Source organism: Patella vulgata, chromosome 4 (assembly GCF_932274485.2).
Source record: "Patella vulgata chromosome 4, xgPatVulg1.2, whole genome shotgun sequence".
NCBI lineage: Eukaryota > Metazoa > Mollusca > Gastropoda > Patellidae > Patella > Patella vulgata.
Window position 1 is genome coordinate 7,029,668 of NC_065882.2, and position 23,497 is coordinate 7,053,164.

A 23,497-nucleotide genomic window follows, 5' to 3' on the forward strand; every position below is an offset into this window, starting at 1 on the left:
CATAAATTATATCTCATGTGCAGATGTACACAAATATCTAAATATGCTCGATCCAAGTAAGGCTACGGGTATTGACTCTTTAAATGTTGCGCTTTGAGCATGCGTATATGGATGGATTATTAAGCGCATTACAAATATACATTATTATTATTATTATTATTATTATTATAATAAATTTATGCATCTCAAAAAATATTTTCCCCGAACAATTAAAATTTGCTAAACGTATCCCAATCCGTAAGAAGGAAGACAAAGATCTACCCATTTCTGTCTTACCCACAATATCAAAAATATTTGAAAGATAGGTTGCCAGGCAACGAAACATACGCCCACAGCAGCTAAATCGTCCGGGCATTCAACAAGATTTGTCGCATATTTTTACTTTTTTCGGTAATGAAACATTTATAATACATTAAAATCTGATTAAGAGTAACAACTCATAACGTAATTATCAGAAAATCATTAGAATTTGTTTGGTTTTATAAGGTTCTGCCCCATGCTAACATATTTTGAAGTGATCAAGGGCCATAACTCTGGCAATTGTGGACGCCGAACCGACTGACGGACGGACGAGGGCGACGACAAAACACGACAACATTTCAATGTGGGCGTATAAACACACATCAGATCTTAAATTACAAAATATTTGGAAAACTGCAAACTATTTTATGAATTGAAATCTGGTTTTAGAAAAAAAAATCATTCCTGTTCAGCAGCCTTATTGAGAATTACAAATATCTGGCTTAAAGAAATAGACTCAAGTAATATGCCCGGAGCAGTTTTTCTCGATCTTTAAAGGCGTTTGATCTTATAGACCATAAATTAATCCTCCAAAAATCTAAATTATACAAATCTCACTTGAAATCGCATCAACTAATTTCATCCTATCTGGAATTTCGAAACCACAAGTAGTCTTAGGGGCAGGTCATTCAACTGTTACTGATGCGTTTTCATGTTTTATCTTCAAAAAGAAGTTAGCAAACATGGCAAATCTTTTAACCCTTGTTCGAAGCCACAAGTAGTCTTAGGGGCATGCCATTCAACTGTTACTGGAGCGTCTTCGAGGTTTTATCTTCAGAAAGGAGTTAGGAAACATGGCAAATCTTTTAACCCTTGTTCGAAGCCATAAGTAGTCTTAGGTGCATGTCATCCAACTGTTACTGGTGCGTTTTCATGTTTTATCTTCAAAAAGAAGTTACAAAAGTTATAAAGATAATTCTTTTCTGGTTAAGATTCTTGGCAGAATCAATACCATCAGATGAGAAGTGATGCCTGGTCGTTATGACTTAGCCAGTGTTTGGCCGATTTAATCCGTAACATCTATCCAAAAATATTGCCCAGTTGAAATATTTCTTGTTTAGCTTAGCGAATTATTGGCTGATCTTATTAATTATTTTTTCTTTTTGACATTTTTGACATAATGCATGACCCGAGACCATCAATATGAAAGCTTTCATATCTGCCTGGCAGATCTATGTTATTATTATTATTATAAACAATTGTTACCCTAAAATAGATTTCTGTTTTTCTAAGTCATGTGTGACACATAAGTCAAATTGATTCCAATATCTTGTGGCGAAAAACACCACAGACCCAAAATACTCTAACAAAGTTAATCCAAGTCGAAAATCTTGTGGATTGTGGTACCACACAGGCACATAGGGAGGTCTGAGAAGAACTTTTTGAAAAATTTGATTTTTTTTTATAAGTCCAATATCTTGTGGAACTCTTGTGGTGGACGGGGGGGGGGGGGTCGTGAATTGATCAATGTAATATTTAAAACTTACAAGCAAATATACATTACGTGTATCGGCAAATAACAAACAGCAAATATAATTACAACAGCAATTAACATTCGGGATATCTTCCGTCTGGATAATTTTTGATTAATCATAGCATTAGATGGTCTTCCTGCTGATTCTGAAAAATGGAGAAAAATGATGCACTGTAAAGGTAATGTCAAAGTGAGGTAGAAGTATATTAAACATGCATTATGCAAGAGCTAAATCTGTCTGTTGAAGGCCCGAATGTTATATAAATTATTAATTAGACATTTATTAACATGAAAAGACTATAATCAACTCTCAATGACATCGGATACTCGAGATTTTAACTAGATTAGAACGGTTCGCCATTTAAAAATTTAATTTAAAAATAGGAAAGCGAGGCAAAGTCTCGAATGTACCAGTGCCCTGATTACCACAATGCACACATCTTGTCAAAACTACAAACAGTGATAACTTGGTTCAGAATAAAGTAATTTGAAATTTTTAATATTTTCATTTTACATTATCTATTTTTGAGCTATTATAGCAAGAATCGTGAGCTCGTTATCTAAATTTTACATAATGTATCTTTTAGTTACATTCTGAAATTACATCCAGACATAACTTTATTTTAATCACTTTCGTTTCGTATCACAGCTGAAGGTATATCATACCTTTTAATAATTAACCAAATCGTAAAACAGAACAGTAATGGTGTGTGTTTAAAGAGAGAGAGAGAGATAGAGAGAGAGAGAGAGAGAGAGAGAGGGGGTAGTTATTGAACCCTTTATTAAACATACATTATGCAAGAGCTAAATCTGCCGATTGCAGGTCTTTCTTTAGACCTGAAATGTTATCTAAATTATTAATTAGATATTAATTAACTTATCCAGGCCATAATCAACCCTCGATGGCATCGGATTTCTCCGATATTAAATAGATTATAATGGTTCAGTCATAGTTTGATTTAATCTAAAAATGGAGGAGCGAGACTTAGCTTCGAACAAGCAGTACGGTGGTTGAAATTATTACACACGTCTTGTCAAACCTTCAAAGGCTAATATCTTCACTCGCAATAGTGTAATTTGAATGAAATTTTCAAATTATTCATTTTCATGATCTATTTTCGAACTAGTATAGGAAGAATGGATAGCTCTTTATCTAAATCTTCCATAATGTATCTTTAATGAATAATTTTGTTCAGTATGATTTGAAATTAGTGTGGAGGGTGGGGGGGGGGTTAAATCCAAAATGTCTACTAAAGTCTATCATGTTCGTAATCGAGAGAACCCTGGTTTGTGAAGTTTTCATGAAAGAAAATAAAGTCCCGTTGTAACCTCGTGAGTTTCTCTCCGGGTTCCCGGTTTCCTCCCATTACTAAAGATCACTACTCGCATGTTGTGGGTTCGATCCCGGTGTTGGCGGGAAAGTTGGACGAAAACACCAGGGTGCCGTGTACGCATTGCCATTCCCACAGTTGGAATTCGACATAAAAGTAGGCTGTAGCGGTCAGTGTATGCCCGTCTTCATTAGCCCAGTAGGAGCAGAACATTAGTCCGTTCATTTTTATCATTTGGAGTGGATGTTATACGATAGTTGTTAGAATTATACCGAATTGGATATCTTTTTTAAGGTTTAGTTAAAAACCATGGCATGTAAAATTGCATGAAAGGTAACTTCTTCAGCTTGCTAATTTCTTCCCCTGTCAGTCAACACTTGTATCTACCGCCGAATTAAGAGCTCTAGTTTTTGTGGGTTTTCAAGAAAGAAAATAAACTTGGCGTTTCTTGTTAGACAACCTGTGTCGATGGATCTCTGTGAGTGATTTATCTGCGCATACAACCGCTGTTGTCAAAGAAAGAGTCATAATTGACAAATAATACGGAGAGAGAAGATTAGCCTGACATACCAGACACAAGGGCATGACATTCTTCTTTTTCATTTACCAGATAGCATCAGACGTTCATTAACGTCGTTGTTACTGGAAATACAGGGATGCTTAAATGCGTGTTTACATTTTACAGATGAAGGGCGTGTCAGAGGGCTATCAATCAAATCTCTGAAGAATGTAACACACATTTTTGTAGCAGATGTGGATTGACATCTGGCATTTTCAACTGCTGTTAGAGTCATGGTGGCTCGGGGGGTTGGATGGTCGAATGGTTAGCGCGTGCGCGCTGTATCATAAGATCTGTCGTTGAGTCAACTGGTGTGGTTTCGATTCCCCCGTTGTACGTGACAAGGAGTAGGGTCGCCTATCCAACCTCGTGGGTTTTATCCGGGTCCTCCGGTTTCCTCTCACTGCTAACGACCCCTACGCGCACACGCGAATTATTGAAATAACATTGAACCATATGTCAGTCCCAAAATGACTTTAAACCCATCTCTCTCTCTCTCTCTCTCTCACCGAGTAGGAATCATGGGTTTGAATCCGATGTTGGCCACGATTGTTCTAGCGATGTTTCAGCGCGATGTCTCCTTGTCAGTGGTGCAGGACGGGTGGTCTTGTATGTTCGGAGGATGAATCAATGGCTTTATGATCACCTAACCACTATCTGATTAAAACACAGATTCTATTTCGTTCCGTTTTACTTGTCTTTACTATACTAGGATCTAGAAGAGTTGTTATATAACCCGCGTTATAATTGATGTAAGGGTCTGTTGCAGCGAGTTATTAACTCGAGACCTCTTGGTTAGTGAGCGAGTGTCTCACTCACTAAGCCACCGCGGCTTCTAATTTTTTTTCAAATTTACCAAAATAAAAGACTCAAAAGTATTCTTTGTAAAGAGATTTCGAGAATATTAAAGCATAAAAAGTACAATAGATACCACCTTGGCTTGTTGATATTATTTGCTTAGACGTTGAAGTATGATTACGTTAAATTCAAGACACCGGCGTGATATCAAGTATATAATATGAACTTTAAATTGCTACAACTTAGGTTAGTGTTAATTTTACAATAATTTGTAAACCAGCCGGCTGTTTGTTATTGTATATTGTCCAGTAAAATAATCAAATGTTGGCCAATTTGACCCATTTGGCACGGAATTCGGACTGGGACTTTGGTGATTATATAGGTCTAGACCGACCATAAATCGTTGTCGGCATTTCTATTGCAGCAATTGCCCGCATTTATGCTAGCCATCCATCTATAATCTCAAATGAAATGGCTAATAAACCATCTAAAGGAACAATTGACGTCATAACGACCCCTTATAACGCCATGACGTCACGTGGAAACACCGCACAACACTCACAGAGTGATGAATTACTAAGACATTGGTTTTATAATAGCATTGTTTTACACCTAAGCCTTTTACAACAAATGGCGGCCATTTGTTTGACGTCATGTTTAGACCCTTTGCGGTAGCTCAATTTTAGACAACTTTTGATATGTTGTTGTCTAGACCATATACTACAAGAAATAACCATAAAACGTTTTCTTGCAATTTTTTGGAGGTTGGCCCATTTGTTTTCATTACTTTGACCCTACTAGTCCCACTTTTCTGCTCCGACTTAACTGATAACGACGGCATACGCCATACAGTGTGATATGATAATGAGGGAAAAGTTTGCCCGGGCAACGGCACTATGGCCTACTCTTATATTGAATTCCAGCTGCCAAGGGATCTTTTACGTACACGCCAATGTATACACGGAACCTCGGTTTTCCGTCCGATCCGAATGGCTAGACAGCTGTCCTTGTCAGTCCCTCCGTCCTGCACCACAACTTTCTCGGCCAATGCAGGGTTTGAACACGCGACTTCCAGGCTAACAAGCCAGCGTCTTACCACTTAGCCACCGTGGCTCCCTTAGTTGTATTCAAATAATAATTTGTAAATCAGTCGGCTGTCTGTTATTGTCCGGTTAAACAATACTAGAATATTTATATGCAGTGTATGGTTTGATATTGTTTATTTTGGGCCAAAATTCGCCCGGAGCCCAAATTCGTTCGGGGCCCAAATTCGTCGAGGGCGCAAATTTGCCCAGAGCCTAAAATCGTCCGGGACCCAAAATTCGATGGCCTAAAACATGGTTTGGTAGTATATACATGTATGTTGTTATTGTATATGGTTTGGTAGTATATATGTTGTTATTGTACATTATTTGTTAGTATATATGATGTTATTGTATATGTTTGGTAGTATATATTTTGTTATTGCATATAGTTTGTTAGTATATATGTTGTTATTGTATACGGTTTGTTAGTATATATTCTGTTATTGTATATGGTTTGGTAGTATATATTTTGTTATTGTATATGGTTTGGTAGTATATATTTTGTTATTGTATATGGTTTGGTAGTATATATGTTGTTATTGTATATGGTTTGGTAGTATATATTTTGTTATTGTATATGGTTTGGTAGTATATATGTTGTTATTGTATATAGTTTGGTAGTATTTTGTTATTGTATACGGTTTGGTAGTATTTTGTTATTGTATATGGTTTGGTAGAATATATTTTGTTATTGTATATGGTTTGGTAGAATATATTTTGTTATTGTATATGGTTTGGTAGTATATATTTTGTTATTGTATATTAATTGATAGTATACACATGATGTTATTATATATTATTTGGTAGTACATATTTTCCTATAGTATATCTTTGATACTGGTATATTGGCCTTTAATATAAGACGCTAACTGGCTTTCTTTACGCATCCTAAACTGATGTTGTTAGGTGCTACATCTCGCTTCGAGAAAAATAGCAATCATCGATAATGCAGACACGTGTTCGTTAAATTGGCTGGAATTTTTGACAAATCTGAAATTAATAGCTGTTCCTGATTAACTTTCGTATGTTTCAACCGGTCAGCTTCGGTATTCATACTACTGAGTGAGAACAGTTGGCTGATTTACAACATTGAGATGATAAAATCTCTAGTAATATATTAAAACATTGGTTATCAGTCGGCGGGTGACTTGTGAAATATTGGCCTAGATAACGCTATCAGTACTCATCAATATTCTGGTATGGAGTTTAATGCCCTATTTTTGTGGAACCACGGTGGCTAAGTGAGTAAGACGCTGGCTCGCTAGCCTGGAGGTTGCGTGTTCGATCCCTACATTGGTCTAGAAAGTTCCTCGGGATTTTCCGACGTGGTTTCCCCTTGTCAGTGGTGCAGGATAAGGACAGCTGTCTAGTCATTCGGATGATACGCTATACTGTGTGCTATGACAGAAAGTTTGCTCCGACAGCGGCGCTACGGCCTACTCTTATATCGAATTTCAACTGCCAAGGGATCTTTTACGTGCACGCCAATGTGTACACCGGACCTTGGTTTTTCGTTCAATCCGAACGACTAGAAAGCTGTCCTTGTCAGGCCCTCCGTCCTGCACCACTGACCAGTGGAAACTACGCCGGAAAACCTCAGTGAACTTTCTCGGCCCACACCGGGAGCGAAACAACCTCCAGGCTAGCGAGCCAGCATCTTACCCACTTAGCCACCGTGGCTCCTAAATGTAAATAATCACTGAATAAGCCCCTGGCAGAAAACCTAATATTCCGATCAACAGCCATTAAATATATACTTTTCCGCCACGATCTCCAGTGCAAATTACAGATGAAACGTGAAATGCATAAATCACGATCTTTCAATACCATGCATCTTTTGAGCGATGGTTGAAATTAAATCGTGATGCAAGATTTACTTTGAAGTAGTGTTTACCGTTTACCGTATAATTTCAAACAAATACTGACGTAAAGGCTCAATTTAAAAAATATCCAAGACTATGGAAATGAAATGAAATGGGTTTAACGTCCTACTGTTTTGCTTCGAACTGGACTAAAGAAGACGGGCATACGCCATTCAGTGTTCTATGAGGAAAATTTTGCCCGGACAGCGGCACTACGGCCTACGAATTCCAACTGTCAAGGGATCTTTTACGTGCTCGCCAATGTGTACACGATATCTCGGTTTTATTTTACGTCCTCCGTCCTGCATCACTGACAAGGGGGAACCATGCCGGAAAATCTGGGTGAACTTTCTCGGCCAATGCAGGGATCGAACAGCCGACCTCCAGGCTAGCGAGCCAGCGTCTTACCCACTTAGCCACCCTAATCACCCCCCCTTCCTCCCCCCTTCCCCCAAGAATATGCCATTTTTAGTTAGGCCTGCAGTTAAGCCACACAAAAGTGGCGACGGAGGCCAAAATTTGCCCCATAAGTAATATGACTGAAATATTAGCTATTAAAGGTCAATTCTAGAAATATAAAGTCCGACTGGTTTAAATGTGACAAATCTCCTATCTGATTACTTAAAATTTGCCCGATCTGCCACGCCCACAAATAGGGACACTATTTGCCTCATGCGTAACATGATCAGAACTATTTCTGAAATTATACATTGGAATGCACGTAAAAGATCCCTTGGCAGTTGCAATTCGATATAAGAATAGGCCGTAGCGCCGCTGCCCAAGCAAAATTTCCCCCATAGCACACTGTATGGCGTATGTCCGTCTTCATTAGCCCAGGTTAAGAGCAGAACAGTAGGACGTTAAACCCCATTTCATTTCATTTAATTCTGAAATGTTGTCATGTTATATCTGAATCTTAAAATCCAAAATCTGACCGGACAAAATGGAGCCACACCCCTTTCTGATTGCCTCATAACTAATATGACTTAAATCGATGCCAAATGTTAGCTATTAGTCGGTTCTAAAGATATAAAATCTGACTGGTTTTAGTATGGCAAACTTGTAATCTGATCTCAGAAATATCACTACCCACCCCACCGGAAGGGTGAATACGCATGTTTGCTATCACTTAGAAGTTAAATCTACAGACTGGCTGTAGTTTCGCATATTCAAATTCTTGCCAAATGTTAAGGTTCCATGGGTAAGTTGTCAAAATAAATAATCGGACTTGACTTAGCGGGGCAAGGCTATTAATTTTGCTGGATCATGCAAATGCAATGTTTTAGCTCATATTGAAATAACAATAATTTCGTCTGATTCTGGGTATAGGTGTCAGACTGGAGCATTGTGGTATCTCATCAGTAGTAACAATGGTATGGTTAAAGCGGGCCCTTATTCACGAAAACTTAAACTAAGATACAATCGAAATTTTAAGAAATACTGCAATTCGATTGGCTGACCAATATGCAAATTGGATATATGCAAATTGATTTTACTGGTCAGCCAATCGAATTGCAGTATTTCTTAAAATTTCGATTGTATCTTAGTTTAAGTTTTCGTGAATAAGGGCCCAGGTCTCTTAAAACATTGAGAGAGAGAGAGAGAGAGAGAGAGAGAGAGAGAGAGAGTTATATCCATTCATCACCCAATAATACATTCTACAGTAGATATCGCTTGTGTGATAAATTTCATAATCTACTGCGATATCTACTTAGGATATTTGATTGGTCAATCAAAAAGGAACTACTTTTTTTATTTTCAAACAACAGTTCATTTTTTTTTTTATTTAAAGTAACTTAAAAATGAACTATTTTTATTTAATCAGCCTGATGGAAACACTGGGTGAATATATAAAGGACTTTGCAATGGTTGAATTGCTGTCAAAAAATGATGTATCACTACGACGTAATGTAATCAGGTGAAGTAAAAGTGCAGAGCCTCGTTTTTTTTTACTTTATCGACTTGTGTTGATATTTTTTGATATCAAAAAAAGACTCGTAGGAGATTCACTATATATACCTGGTGTTGTGTTGTGTTATGACTAGTTAATCGTGCATCTTGATGTCATTTAAACAATTGACAATATTATCGGCGTATGAACAGGCATTTTGGGCGACGAAAAATAGTCCCACACAAACCTACTTACTTAGAGTTTCTCCCGGTATACTGGCACTCCATAGGCGTATTGATATCCTTAAATACATTACTCCAATTATCAACAGGGGTATTAGATATACACAGATCACCAAAACAGACTGGAAAACTTTTCTTGATTGAGTCGACATATTCATAGCACAGTACTGTAAATATTCCGGTATGTCCTTATAGGTAGACTTTAACGTCATATATATAAGATGTGGTGCGGACACAGCAGCAGCTGTAGTCCAGATCATCACGATGATGGTAATTACCCGCCTTGATGACAGCCAGGACTCAAACGGGAGACATATTCCATAGTATCTCTCCACGCCGATGGCACATAACGTGAGTACAGAAGACACTATTGACGCCGTCTGAAAAAAAAAACAAAACAAGACATGAAATATGTAGATATAGAAATGAAATGAAATGGGGTTTAACGTCCTACTTTTCTGCTCCGAACTTGGCTAATGAGATGGGCATACGCCATACAGTGTGTTATGAGGGAAATTTTGTCCGGGCAGCGGCACTATGGCCTACTCTTATATCGAACTTCAACTGTGAAGGGATATTTTACGTGGTGCACGCCAATGTGTACACGGGGCGTCGGTTTTTCGTCCCATCCGAATGACTAGACAGCTGTCCTTGTCAGGCCCTCCGTCCTGCATCACTGACAAGGGGGAACCACGCCAGAAATGTAGATATAGAAGATGGTCAAATAATGAACGTTTCTGGGGTGGTCGATGATGAAGAACGAGTCTTTCTAGAAGACCTGATGCCACTTCTCATCTATGAGTTAACACAGTATACCTGGTACGATCACACACTGTTAGATATAAGTACTGGGGGGTATTGTACACGAGACAGGGTATACTTGCTTTTTATTGAACACATTATGAACACTTATCATTTGAGAGAGAGAGGAATGGGGTTTAACGTCCACTCGAAACAAACTATGTCATTTCTGGACTAACATATGGTTCAATTTTATTTCAATAATTCGCTTGCGCGTAGGGGTCTTTAGCAGTGGGGGAAACCGGAGGACCGTTCGGCCATCCAACCCCACCAAAAATTAAGGGGGAGAGAGAGAAATGGGGTTTAACGTCCACTTGACACAAACTAGGTCATTTCAGGACCAACATATGGTTCAATTTTATTTCAATAATTCGCTTGCGCGTAGGGGGCTTTAGCAGTGGGAGAACACTGACTGAATACTCAGCTATAGAGAACATTATTATTATTATATGTTCAAGAAACTAAGGATATTGCCAAAAGGCGATTTAACCGGATGGAAAATACGGGTCTAACTTTTATTAGCCACTTATTCATAATGTAGGGCACACTATACATCAAAAATAATCTAAGAAGGGAAGATATAAATTGATTAATGTTTTGAAGTATTTATAGCGGAAATACTGTCAGCTTTTCTTAATGTCCACCATTTGTTATTATAAGTAATAGACCGGTGTATAATGTAAGCGGAAAACAATTAACCCAAATCTACTTTAATATAATTATATATTTTTTCTAGTATCCGTAGTTGTCAGAGATCCATTTTAGATATCGTTTTTTTTTATATCAATAATCAATTTCCCACCACAAATCATAATCTGAAATAGTTTTTTTTTTGTTTATCTCGCTGGTTTAATCGACATGTTCGTTGATGCGGATTATTGTTTAGTTATTTGGCGTAGATTGTGGAGGTGTTCTCGTGTTCTGATAACTCAGCATGAATTCAAACTCAAACTTTCCATCGATAATTTCCGTGATGCGTATTAATGTTCAGTTAGGAGTCACGTTTCTCATGTTTCATGGTTACCTGCCTAACCTCGTGGGTTTTCTCCAGGTGTTCCGGTTTCACCCCTTTTTGTGTCGACTGATCGTTAGAGAGAGAGAGAGAGAGAGAGAGAGAAAGAGAGAGGAGAGAGAGAGAGAGAGGAGAGAGAGATGGGGTTTAACGTCGACTCGACACAAACTAGGTCACTTCGGGACTAACATATGGTTTAATTTATATTTCAATGATTCGCTTGCGCGTAGGGGTCTTTAGCAGTGGGAGGAAACCGGAGAACCCGGAGAAAACCCACGAGGTTGGACAGGCGACCCTACTCCTTGTCACGTACAAACGGGGATTCGAAACCACGCCAGTTAACTCAATGACAGACCTTATGATACAACACGTACGTGCTAACTATTCGGCCATCCACCCCCCAAATATCAATAGAAATACACACTGCCAATGACGACGATTTCTGCTGACGTCACATCATTAAATCGTTTTCTCGACATTTGATTCATCTTTCGATTCCTGTGTTGGGCGGGGGGCGGGGGTGATAACAAGGTCAGTCATAATAAAATAAGACGGGGGAATCACCAGACAAGATCAAATGGAGTAAATTTAGAGATGTTATTATTCAATATAAATCGTCGAAATATGACAGACTTCATTGGTTTCTCAGCACACCACAAAAACTTCAAACAGATCGGATAAAAACTGTTGCCTCGAGAGAATTCCAAACACTTCTTAAAAGAGATAGAGAACATTCATCACAAATCGGTCAAATTCCGTGATGTTTATACCGTAAACAAAGCATTTAATTTTTTTTCTAAAAAAAAAGATCACATTAAGATGGTTCATATGTCTAAAATGAAATGAAATGAAATGGAATGGGGTCGAACTTCCTACTGTTCTGCTCAGAGAGAGAGAGAGAGAGGGAGAGAGAGAGAGGGCTGGGGGCCGCAGAAAACCCACGAGATTGGAGTTCTGCTCCGAACATGGCTAATGAAGACGGTCATACACCATACAGTGTGATATGAGGGAAATTTTGCCCAGACAGCGGCTCTACGGTCTACTGTTATATTGAATTCCAACTGCCAAGGAATCTTTTACGTGCACGCCTATGTGTAAACGGGACCTCGGGTTTTCGTCCCATCCGAATGACTAGACAGCTGTCCTTGTCATGCCCTCCGTCCTGCATCACTGACAAGGGGGAACCACGCCGGAAAATTTGTATGAACTTTTTCGGCCAATGCAGGGATCGAAAACCCGACCTTCCAGGTAGCGAGCCAGCGTCTTACCGACTTAGCCTCCGTGGCCCCCAAGTTTCATATATATAGATAGGGATTGGATGGCCGAATGGTTAGCGCGTGCGCGCTGTATCGTAAGGTCTGTCATTGAGTCAACTGGCGTGGTTTCGATTTCACGGTTGTACGTGGCAGTATGGTCGCCTGTCCAACCTCGTGGGTTTTCTCCGGGTCCTCCGGTTTTTCCCAGTGCTAAAGATCGCTACGCGCAAGCGAATTATTGAAATAAAATTGAACAATATGTTAGTCTCGAAATGACCTAGTTTGTGTCGAGTGGACGTTAAACCCCATTTCTCTCTCTTTCTCTCTCTCTCTCTCTCTCTCTCTCGAACGTTTTTGACTTTTCAGAATGCTAATGCCATGGGCCCAGTGGACAAGCGTTATCACATCCGGTCCAGCTGGGATATATTAAATCCCCACTTTGAATATCCGTCACGTATTCTTTAAGTCAATTATTGCCCAATGAATAGAGATTAATCTAATAACACAGTGTCGACTTAATATATTATTCTCAATTACTGGTCAATCGAGTCGACCCCAGCCAATTATGCACGTCATCTGTCAGAGTTACGTCAGAGATCTTTCATAGTTACTTAATATCAAACTCAATTATCCAGGCCGCACAGCGACAAGATATATTGGACAGTTTAACTCTGATTGTTGTATCCAAGACTACAATACATCGATTACTTTAACTGGCATTTAATGCGCGTGTATCCAGTTAAATAAATGCGTTTTGACCGGAATGAAATGAAAATGAAACGGGGTTGAACGTCCTACTGTTCTGTACCAAGAAATCTGATTAAAATATAGATCTATGATTTCGTTTCGTTTTCTTACCATACATGAAGATCTGACAAGTTGTACTTGAAGGTCGTGTCAGGGGTCGAACGAGCGGATAAATCAATCAGCGTTGACGTTTCTAGGGGTTTACCCACATTTCCGTGCATGGCACGCCAAGAAGTCGCCGTAACAGGCCGTTTCATTGGCTTATCCCTCACTTCAACCAAAACGCCGGTAATATAATAACAATTCTTCCAGATCCTAGTGTAATAAAGACAAGTAAAACGAAATTTTGAAATATAAAAAACGAAACGAAATAGGATCTGTGCGAAATGAGAGACATTTGTCCTCGGCAGCAGCGATTCCGTCTATTTTCCAAGGACCTCCCTCCTGCACCACTAATAAGGGGACATACCGCTAAAAATATCTAACTGAACTTTCTCGACCAACATCGGAATGGAGTCTGTAACCTACTCGCTAGTGAGCCAGTTTCCGTTGTCCGTCACAGTCTGTTAACACTGGGCAAACCTCGGAAGGTTCCGGTACCCTACATCTAGCCTCGGTTGTATGACGGTAAGCGATATCTACCTACATCCATACAATTGCGATGTGGCTATCGGTTTACTTATTAGGAAACTTTCCGCTTTTCGAAAGAAGTTCTAACTATGGCAGCGTTCGAAGAGTGTGTAAAGTTTTCATTGCAATGTTTTCCTTTCTTTAAAGAAAATCGGAAAATCTTGAAAGAAAAACAGCTTCAGATATTGAAAGCTTTGTATGATAAAACACTCTTCACAGGCTTCTTCATGGACGCCGTCATTTGTAATCCGGTAACATGAAAGTAGTTCCAATGGCGGAATTCGTCATACAGCCGAGGCTAGAAATGAAATGAAATGAAATGAAATGGGGTTTAACGTCCTACTGTTCTGCTCCTATACTGGGCTAATGAAGACGGGCATACGCCATACAGTGTGCTATGAGGGAAATTTTGCCCGGGCAGCGGCATTATCGCCTACTCGTATATCGAATTCCAACTGCCAAGGGATCTTTTACGTGCATTCCAATGTTTACACGGGACCTCAGTTATTCGTCTCATCCGAAGGACTAGACAGCTGTCCTTGTCAGGCCCTCCGTCCTGCATCACTGACAAGGAGAAACCACGTCGGAAAATCGGGATGAACTTTCTCGGCCAATGCAGGGATCGAACACCCGACCTCCAGGCTAGCGAGCCAGCGCCTTACGCACCTAGCCACCGTGGATCCAGCCGAGGCTAGATGTAGGGTACTGGAGTCTACTGGGGTGTGCCGAAAGAATCTGTTGAGAGACCACAAAATAGCTACCCACGACATTTGAGTTAAGACTAGTAAGTCCACGTCCATTGTTTCCAACGTTAAATCCATGATATTACACGGCCTATAACAATTTTGTGAACATTCCGTTGACGAAAAAAGGGCCCAAATTGTCTTTAAAAATATTGAAGGTTTGTTTTTTTCAATGCCTGGACAGAGGAATAAGCTGTGACGGGTGATTTCCCTAATACCTGCTTACTTCCTGTTTCGTTCGTCTCAAAACCATGAATATTCATTAAAACCCAATGAATATTCATTATAACCTAATATAGAAAAGATAAATTCAAACACTCTAATTCGATTGCAGACCAATTGTCAGGTATAAGGGAGTGAAAGAGAGAATTGCTATAAATAGACGCCGAACTACATGAAGTCAGGGGAAGTAATTACCAGTCTCCGTCCTCCTAACAAGACAACAAGAACGAAGCCGAACAACTATCAATCACGCAACCATTAAAATTCAATGCGCTGTTGTACCCATAATCACAGTTAAGTTTTTCCAATTATTCTAAATATTGAGAATGGAAGTATAGAACTGGATAACATTTAAAATATGTAGACAATTAAATAATACATTAGTCCGGATAAAGATATTTATGATTCGAAACATTTATGTGTTCTCCTTAAAGATTCCTGCTTGGTTTCCCCTTGTCAGTGGTGCAGGACGGAGGGCTTGACATGACAGCTGTCTAGTCGTTCGGATGGGACGAAAAAACGAGGTCCCGTGTAAACATTGGCGTGCACGTAAAAGATCCCTTGGCAGTTGGAATTCGATATAAGAGTAGACCGTAGCGCCGCTGTCCGGGCAAAATTTCCCTCATAGCACACTGTATGAAGTATGCCCGTCTTCATTAACTCAGTTTAGGAGCAGAACAATAAGACGTTAAACCCCATTTCATTTCATTTCATTTCATTTCTCCTTAAAGGAGCTAAGTCTCTAACTCAATATCATCCAAAGTCTTCGACATTGAAAACACCAATTATTATCAATTTAAATCAACATTGATGTTGTGATCTTACCGGGCAAAAGATGGGCTTCTGGTATCCAATATTTAAATCCAATATTTAAGACAAAATAAACATTTTAACATTGGTACACGAATCGTGTACCATAATGCGTTTCAGTGCCATTTGTAACACGGGACTCGAAGAACGAGGCTAGACATATTCCACAAGTCATGTCAAACGGCGACGCTATATTCTTATCTGGGGAGCATGCGCAATAAATACTATCGGTGTAGACTGGAATAACCAGAGGCTAGAGATTACCATTCGATTGAGACTTCTGGCGTTTTTCGCCGAACATAACTCATTAGAAATTAGAGTAAAACAGAAACGATTGAATGTAAATTGGTTTATATACATTCATATTACATTATTATATATGTTGCGACGCATTTGTGTCAATTTCCAGGTCCCAAATATTAGCGATTTAGCTCCTTTAACATGGATATTTACAGGAATTTCTTCAATAATCGGTCGAAAATTATTCTGAGTCGGTGTAGCGAAATAAATCAGAGTTATTAAAAATCAAGTGCAATCCGGTAAACAAATTTCAACTTTACTTCGCATTTAAACCACACACACGGGTTATCAAAGATAATACAAGTTGATACACCTGACAGAAATAAAAACAAAATAATCCTCATAAAAAAATATAAAATACAAAAACATACTGAGAAAAATATAATTTTTTGTCGCCATGAAGATTAAGAAGACTGATAAAATAATATTATTAAAAGTTTTCTTGTGCTATATTTATTGTAACTGAAAAGAAAACACTTCAAAAACAAATGAATTTTTGTATAACGCAAAGCGTGCCATAAATATCTACCACGCGAGTAGATTTATCGCAACTTAAAAAATTGAAGGCATAATTCATATATTATATTTTCGTACAGTGAATGGAATTACATACAGTTTTTTTATTTTGAGGGGTTTTTTTTATTGTTCATGTAATACATTTGCATTATGAGTAATAATAACGAAAAGTTCCTAAGAATGTTCTTAAAGAAACATTTTTTTTTCATCTCTAAAAAATAAATAATTTTATAGGGTACATCTGCGCGAGTAGATATCGTCTAAAAAGAATTGACATAAATTCATACATTATATATACTGTTTTTTTTTTCATGAAATATTATTTACATAAAGAGTAATAAATAACGAAAAGTTCCTAATAATAAGTGGGGATCACTGTGGGTAAGACGCTGACTCGCTAGTCTCGAGGTCGGTTGTTCGATCCCTGCATTGACCGAGAAAGTTCATCCTGATTTTCCTGCGTGGTTCCCCCTTGTCAGTGGTGCAGGAAGGATGGAATTCGATATAAGAGAAGGCCGTCGTGCCGCTGTCCGGGCAAAATTTCCCCCCATAGCACACTGTATGGCGTATGCCCGTCGTCATTAGCCCAGTTCGGAGAAGAACAGTAGGACGTTAAACCCCATTTGATTTGATTTGATTTCATTTTGTTTCCTAATATTAAGTAAATTTATAGGATACATTAAAATATGACTTATTTTTCATTGGTTGTGGAATAACTTACCAATTTGAGATACAGAGTTCGCAAACATTAGCTGTATTCAAATCAAAACTCAGAAACTCATTTGTTTGTGACGTATTATCAGGATTAGCGATTATCTTCCACGAGCTTAGATCACGCAATATGGATTGAGTGAGCGCAATCATAACTATACATTATGACGTCATATTAATAAGGATGTCATTGTTATTTAAACATACATTATGCAAGAGCTAAATCTGCCTATTGCAGGTCTTTCTTTAGGCCTGAAATGTTATATAAAAACTATTAATTAGACATTTATTAACAAAAATAAGACCATATTCAGCTCTCGATGGCATGCATCAGATACTCGAGATTTTAACTAGATTAGAACGGTTCGCCATTTAAAAATTTAATTTAAAAATGGGAAAGCGAGGCTAAGTTTCGAATAAACCAGTGCCCTGGTTACCGCAATGCACACATCTTGTCAAAACTACAAACAGTGAAAACTTGGCTCAGAATGAAGTAGTTTGACTGAAATTTTTATTTTACATCATCTTTTCTTGAGATATTGTAGCAAGAATGGTCAGCTCTTTATCTAAATCTTACAGCATGTATCTTTAATGTCGATCTGATTACAATACAGATCTATATTTCGTTTCGTTTTTTTATACTTTCGATGGCCTACACTATATGAAGATCTGACCAGGTCGTGTCAAGGGTCGTACGAGCGGCTTTTGACCCTCTGACCTCAGACATTGATTAACAATCAGCGTTGGCGTTACTAAGGGTTTACCCACAGTTCCGTGCATCGCACACCATGAAATCGCCGTAACAGACTGTTTTGTTGCTTTATCCCTTACGCCGGCAATATAACAACTCTTCCAGATCCTGGTGTAGTAAAGACAAGTAAAACGAAATGTTTAACCTTTAAAAAACGAAACGAAATAGGATCTGTGTTTTTTTATCAGATTGCTTTAATGTAAGAGTTTTTATACGTCCACATAATACTAAAAGTGTAATGATGATGGTGATCAGGAAGAGGGTGACGAGGATGACGAGGATATCGTCACCCCTGTCCATCGGTACTGCAAATATACCGAAACAACTGGGTAGCGCAATGATTTAGATACGAAACTTAAATACGAAACTACTGGGTATACCATCGGTTCAAATACGAAGCTACTGGGTATCCCAATGATATAGATACGAAACTACTGGGTATCCCATCCGTTTAAATCCGAAACTACTGGGTATCCAAGCGGTATAAATACGAAGCTACTGGGTATCCAAACGGTATAGATACGAAACTACTGGGTATCCCATCGGTTTAAATACGAAACTATTGGGTATCGAAGGGGTATAGATACGAAACTATTGGGTACAATAATATAGATACGAAACTACTGGTTATCCCAGCTGTTCAAGTACGAAATTATTGGGTATCCCAATGGTATACGAACGAAAATACTGGATATTCCAGTGGTTTAAATACGAAACTACTGTCTCTCAATAGTATAAATACGAAACTACTGTATCTCAATGGATTATGGCATAGAAATACTTCAGTCTATAATATCGGTGATTTATGCGTGTTAAAATATGAAACTACTGGGTATGTCACTGATTTTAATACCTAAATACATTACAAGTTATAAACGGGAATAAAATGAAGTCTAATGTCTCGTTAACATAATATTTCCATCTTTCATTTTGGAACAAACATAATATAGTCATTGTCTGATATGGTCACGTGTACAATGATAAAGGAGAGACATTTACTCGGACAGCGCCCTTTACACCCACCATGTCTGAAATTTACTGTCAAACGTTATTTTAATCTTTTATGTTCACGTCAATGATATTTTGTTTCGTCACAACGCCAACGCTTATAAAGATAAAGCACTGTAGAGATGTAGTACTACCGGACTTCTTTATTTGTTGTGTTCCTTGTGATCGTAAATAATACTACAGCAACAATGATTTCACAGCTTTATTAGTAAACTGGAAATAACTTTGCAGGTTCCTCGTTCTCAAATATATAATGACTGGTAAGAATTTCTGGGTGAGCTCTTATCTAGCTCTCTTCTACACCCTAATTTATACCCCCTACTTTCCCAGGTCTTCAATAACCTTGACGTGAATTTCCACACCATATAAGGAATAAAACTCTATATTTCCCACAAACAAGACGGGCAACATTACCTATTTTTGGTCAACCAACCATAGGTCAATAAACAGCTAGAATTTGATGACTATTTTGACAATGATTATAATTTAACTAAAACATCACTGTTTTTTACGAACACCTATAACCACGTTTATTTAGTACTTATGATTTGACTTTATAGACCAAATTGAAGAGACAATTTTATAAAGAGCCAAAATTGTCTCAAGGGCCATAGTGCTACAGAGATGAATTATTATAGTTGCTCCTGTGGGATAAGACAATGATGGTTTTCAGTATTACAAGCATAAAACTGGAAGTTTTAAACGATGTTATTACCCAAACGGTTTTAGCCCAATTTAGTCCATATAATATCCGTAAAACACGATAGAATACAATATAAAATGAAATGAAATGGGGTTTAACGTCCTACTGTTCTGCTCTTAAACTGGGCTAATGAAGACGGGCATACGCCATACAGATATGGTTTAACGTCCACTCGACACAAACTAGGTCATTTCGGGAATAACATATGGTTTCATTTTATTTCAATAATTCGCTTGCGCGTAGGGGTTTTTTGCAGTGGGAGGAAACCGGAGGACCCGGAGAAAACCCACGAGGTTGGACAGGCGACCCTACTCCTTGAAACTAATAAAAAGAGTTAGGTTTTTTAGGAACATCTAGTAAGATCGCGCGCCATTTTAGTAGACATAGCACTTATTTGACTAAGGGGGGGGGGGGGGGGGCTCTGGCCCAATGAGTGAGGTATTTACACACTGTCATGATGGTCCTAGGTTCGATTCCCGCTTTTCAAGAAAAACGTCTAGTCATTCGGATGGTACGAAATACCCTAGGTCTCGTGTACACGTTGGCGTGCACGTAAAACGTACATCTGATAGTTGAAATTATGTGCATTGTAGATGGACCCCCTCCCCCCCAAAAAAAAAACGCTTCACGAGCACAATTTTCCTCATATCACACTTCATGGAGAATGCACGTCTTCCTCAGCCCAAAGAAATAGGATTTAAAACTCCGTTTAATTTGATTTCAATTATTCTACGACCCGCTTGTGTAAGTATTTAGGAATGTAACCGGTTTATGCTCAGCGAAATAGGATATAAATTTCAATTATTCTGCGACACGTCTGTGTAAGTTTTAAGGAAATTGATCGATTCATGCTCAGATTATGGCGAAAACGCGACATTGATTTTTTAAAAGAATTCTTCATTACAATCATGTGGAACGAAATACTGTTAGCTAATGTGAGTCCCCCAAATGATTAATCTATTGCACCATGAAACTATGTTATCAAAACTCCTCGCCCTAAGTTGTTTAACAGACCATGTATACGGACACCGGAAATGTGGGCGTATGAATATAAAGATATATATATCTGTGGTAAGCTGGGGCCGATTGGATGGCCGAATGGTTAGCACGTGCGCCTGTATCATATGGTCTGTCATTGAGTCAACTGGCGTGGTTTCGATTCCTCAGTTGTACGAAACAAGAAGTAAGGTGGCCTGTCCAACCTCGTGGGTTTTCTCCCAGTACTCCGGTTTCCTCCCACAGTTGACTAATGAAGCTAGGCCTTTTAGTAATGACAAATTTTGTCATTAAATCATATAAGTGATCAGTATTCTAAACTAATGTTTAGTATGTATAGAAAGTGGGTAGAAATTATACAGTTGTCATTAATTAGCAGCTGTGTAACAGGCTGTAAAAGATGTCACTACTGGTGTAAAAGGGTGACTATTTATAACACCCATCACTATTGAATACACAAACCTGGACAATAGTGGTGTATATCATTCAATAGTCACAGTTTTAACACCTTAGTGACAAAACACCTACTTAATAACTACTGCCCGATTTTAACTAACTAATACACATTATGTATATAAACTGATGACTTTGATCTATTAGTGTCATATTTTCATTTATAACAGTTATTTGTTACTTAGTTAACGATATCAACGTTACAGTAATACGACTCCAGAAGTAATTAAATCCCCGGGGCATTTGTATTCTGACACGGTGCTGGAGTCGGGTCTTTAACGTCTGCTTCCACTAAAAGTAATATCGCAGACAAGACGTAGGAGAGCCGAAGCTTCTTCCTGTTTACGTAGAATATGATCTTGCATTTTTTTTCATTTACGGCCTTAGGCCATGGAGTGGGTTTAGTGGGATGTTCTTCCACATATTTAATAATAAAAAAATTTTTTTTTTAGTAGTTGATCTGTCGAGACAGCATTTATGCGTACAAATAATATACGGCTCTTCTATTCTGACAGGGGGGGTGGATGGCCGAATGGTTAGCGTGTGTACGCTGTATCATAAGGTCTGTCATTGAGTCAACTGGCGTGGTTTCGATTCCCCAGTTGTACGTGACAAGGAGTAGGGTCGCCTGTCCAGCCTCGTGGGTTTTCTCCGGGTCCTCCGGTTTCCTCCCACTGGTAAAGACCCCTACGCACAAGCGAATTATTGAAATAAAATTAAACCATGTGTTAGTGCCGAAATGACCTGGTTTGTGTCGAGTGGACGTTAACCCCATTTCTCGCTCTCTCTCTCTCTCTCTCTCTCTCTTTCTCTCTCTCTCTCTATTCTGACACATGGGGACTGGATGACCGAATAGTTAGCGTGTGTACGCTGTGTCATAAGGTCTGTCATTGGGTCATCTGGCGTGTTTGCGGTTCCCCGGTTGTTGTACGTGACAAGGAGTAGGGTTTTCTCCGGATTTATTGAAATAAAATTGAACCATACTATAATGTGGTCCCGAAATGGCCTAGTTTGTGCCGAGTTGACGTTACCCTCTCTCTCTCTCTCTCTCTCTCTCTCTCTCTCTCCTGACACGCCAAGTATTGAGCACTTTACACTGTACAAATGTACTAACTAATTATGTAAACATTCTGGCAGTAGATTTACTAGTTTTCTTTCCTGTAATTTCTATTCTGTTTATTTTTAATACACAATTTCTGTTAAGCATATATTATACAAGAGTTAAATCTTCCTATTGAATGCCTTTCTTGAAATGAAATGAAATGAAATGGAGTTTAACGTCCTACTGTTCTGCTCCTAACCAGGGCTAATGAAGACGGGCATACGCCATACAGTGTGCTATGAGGGAAATTTTGCCCGGACAGCGGCACTACGGCCTACTCTTATATCGAATTCCAACTGCCAAGGGATCTTTTACGTGCACGCCAATGTGTACACGGGACCTCGGTTTTTCGTCCCATCCGAACGACTAGAATGCCTTTCTTAAGGCCTGAAATGTTATATAAATTATTAATTAGACATTTATTAACACGAAAAGACCTTAATCAACTCTCGATGCCATCTTATGCCTCGAATAATCACTGGATTTGAATCCAAACTGCTGCTCAACGCTCATTGATGATTAAATCGAACAATGGATAATCGAGACCATGTTTTGTATGGTACCGACTTTAGTAATGATGATCGAGGCTAGGCTTAAAATTCAAACGCTAATATCTCGGTTCAGAGTGGATCAATTTGACTGACATTTTCAGCATATTCCCTTTACATTATATAGTTTTTAACCATTATAGTGAGAACTGCCAGCTCTTTATCTAATGCCCCTTTAAGTCATAGCAGTATATTTCAGTTGAAAAAAAGATAAAATTACAGGAAAAATCTGGTAAATCTCGTTTATGCTTTTGTCCGCGTCTTCTCTTACACGGGGTTTCGTAATCCGACGTACAATCTGAAAGTATGCCTTTGTTCTATTCAGATGATCTATTATAGTACCATCTACCGTATGAACCGTCGTAAATTTTAAACAGATTTCTGCGATTATGAGAGAGAGAGAGTAAGAGAAATGGGGATTAACGTCCTCTCGACACAAACTAGGTCATTTTGGGACTAACACATGGTTCAATTTTATTTCAATAATTCGCTCGCGTACCACCACCAGAAACCCGGCAGACTTACATTCTGATGATACCAGATATACATGCATTGATACCATATAGGAGAAAATTGGTACACTATTCAGCTAAGTTAACCCCCTGGGCTCCCGCTCTATAATGACTTAACGCCGGTCGTTATCATT

At 38.6% G+C, this 23,497-nt stretch overlaps 1 protein-coding gene across 1 annotated transcript in view; it reads right to left on the reverse strand.

Moving 5' to 3' along the window:
* The window catches only part of LOC126819108 (orexin/Hypocretin receptor type 1), a 40,541-nt gene that overhangs the window by 10,629 nt on the left and 6,415 nt on the right, over window positions 1-23,497 (reverse strand). The window contains exons 2-3 of the mRNA XM_050546979.2: window positions 9,556-9,922; window positions 1,788-1,920 (exon numbers count right to left, since the gene is read on the reverse strand). Of these exons, the coding sequence (XP_050402936.1) occupies window positions 1,788-1,920; window positions 9,556-9,922 (500 nt within the window). The remainder of the gene's footprint in view (window positions 1-1,787; window positions 1,921-9,555; window positions 9,923-23,497) is intronic.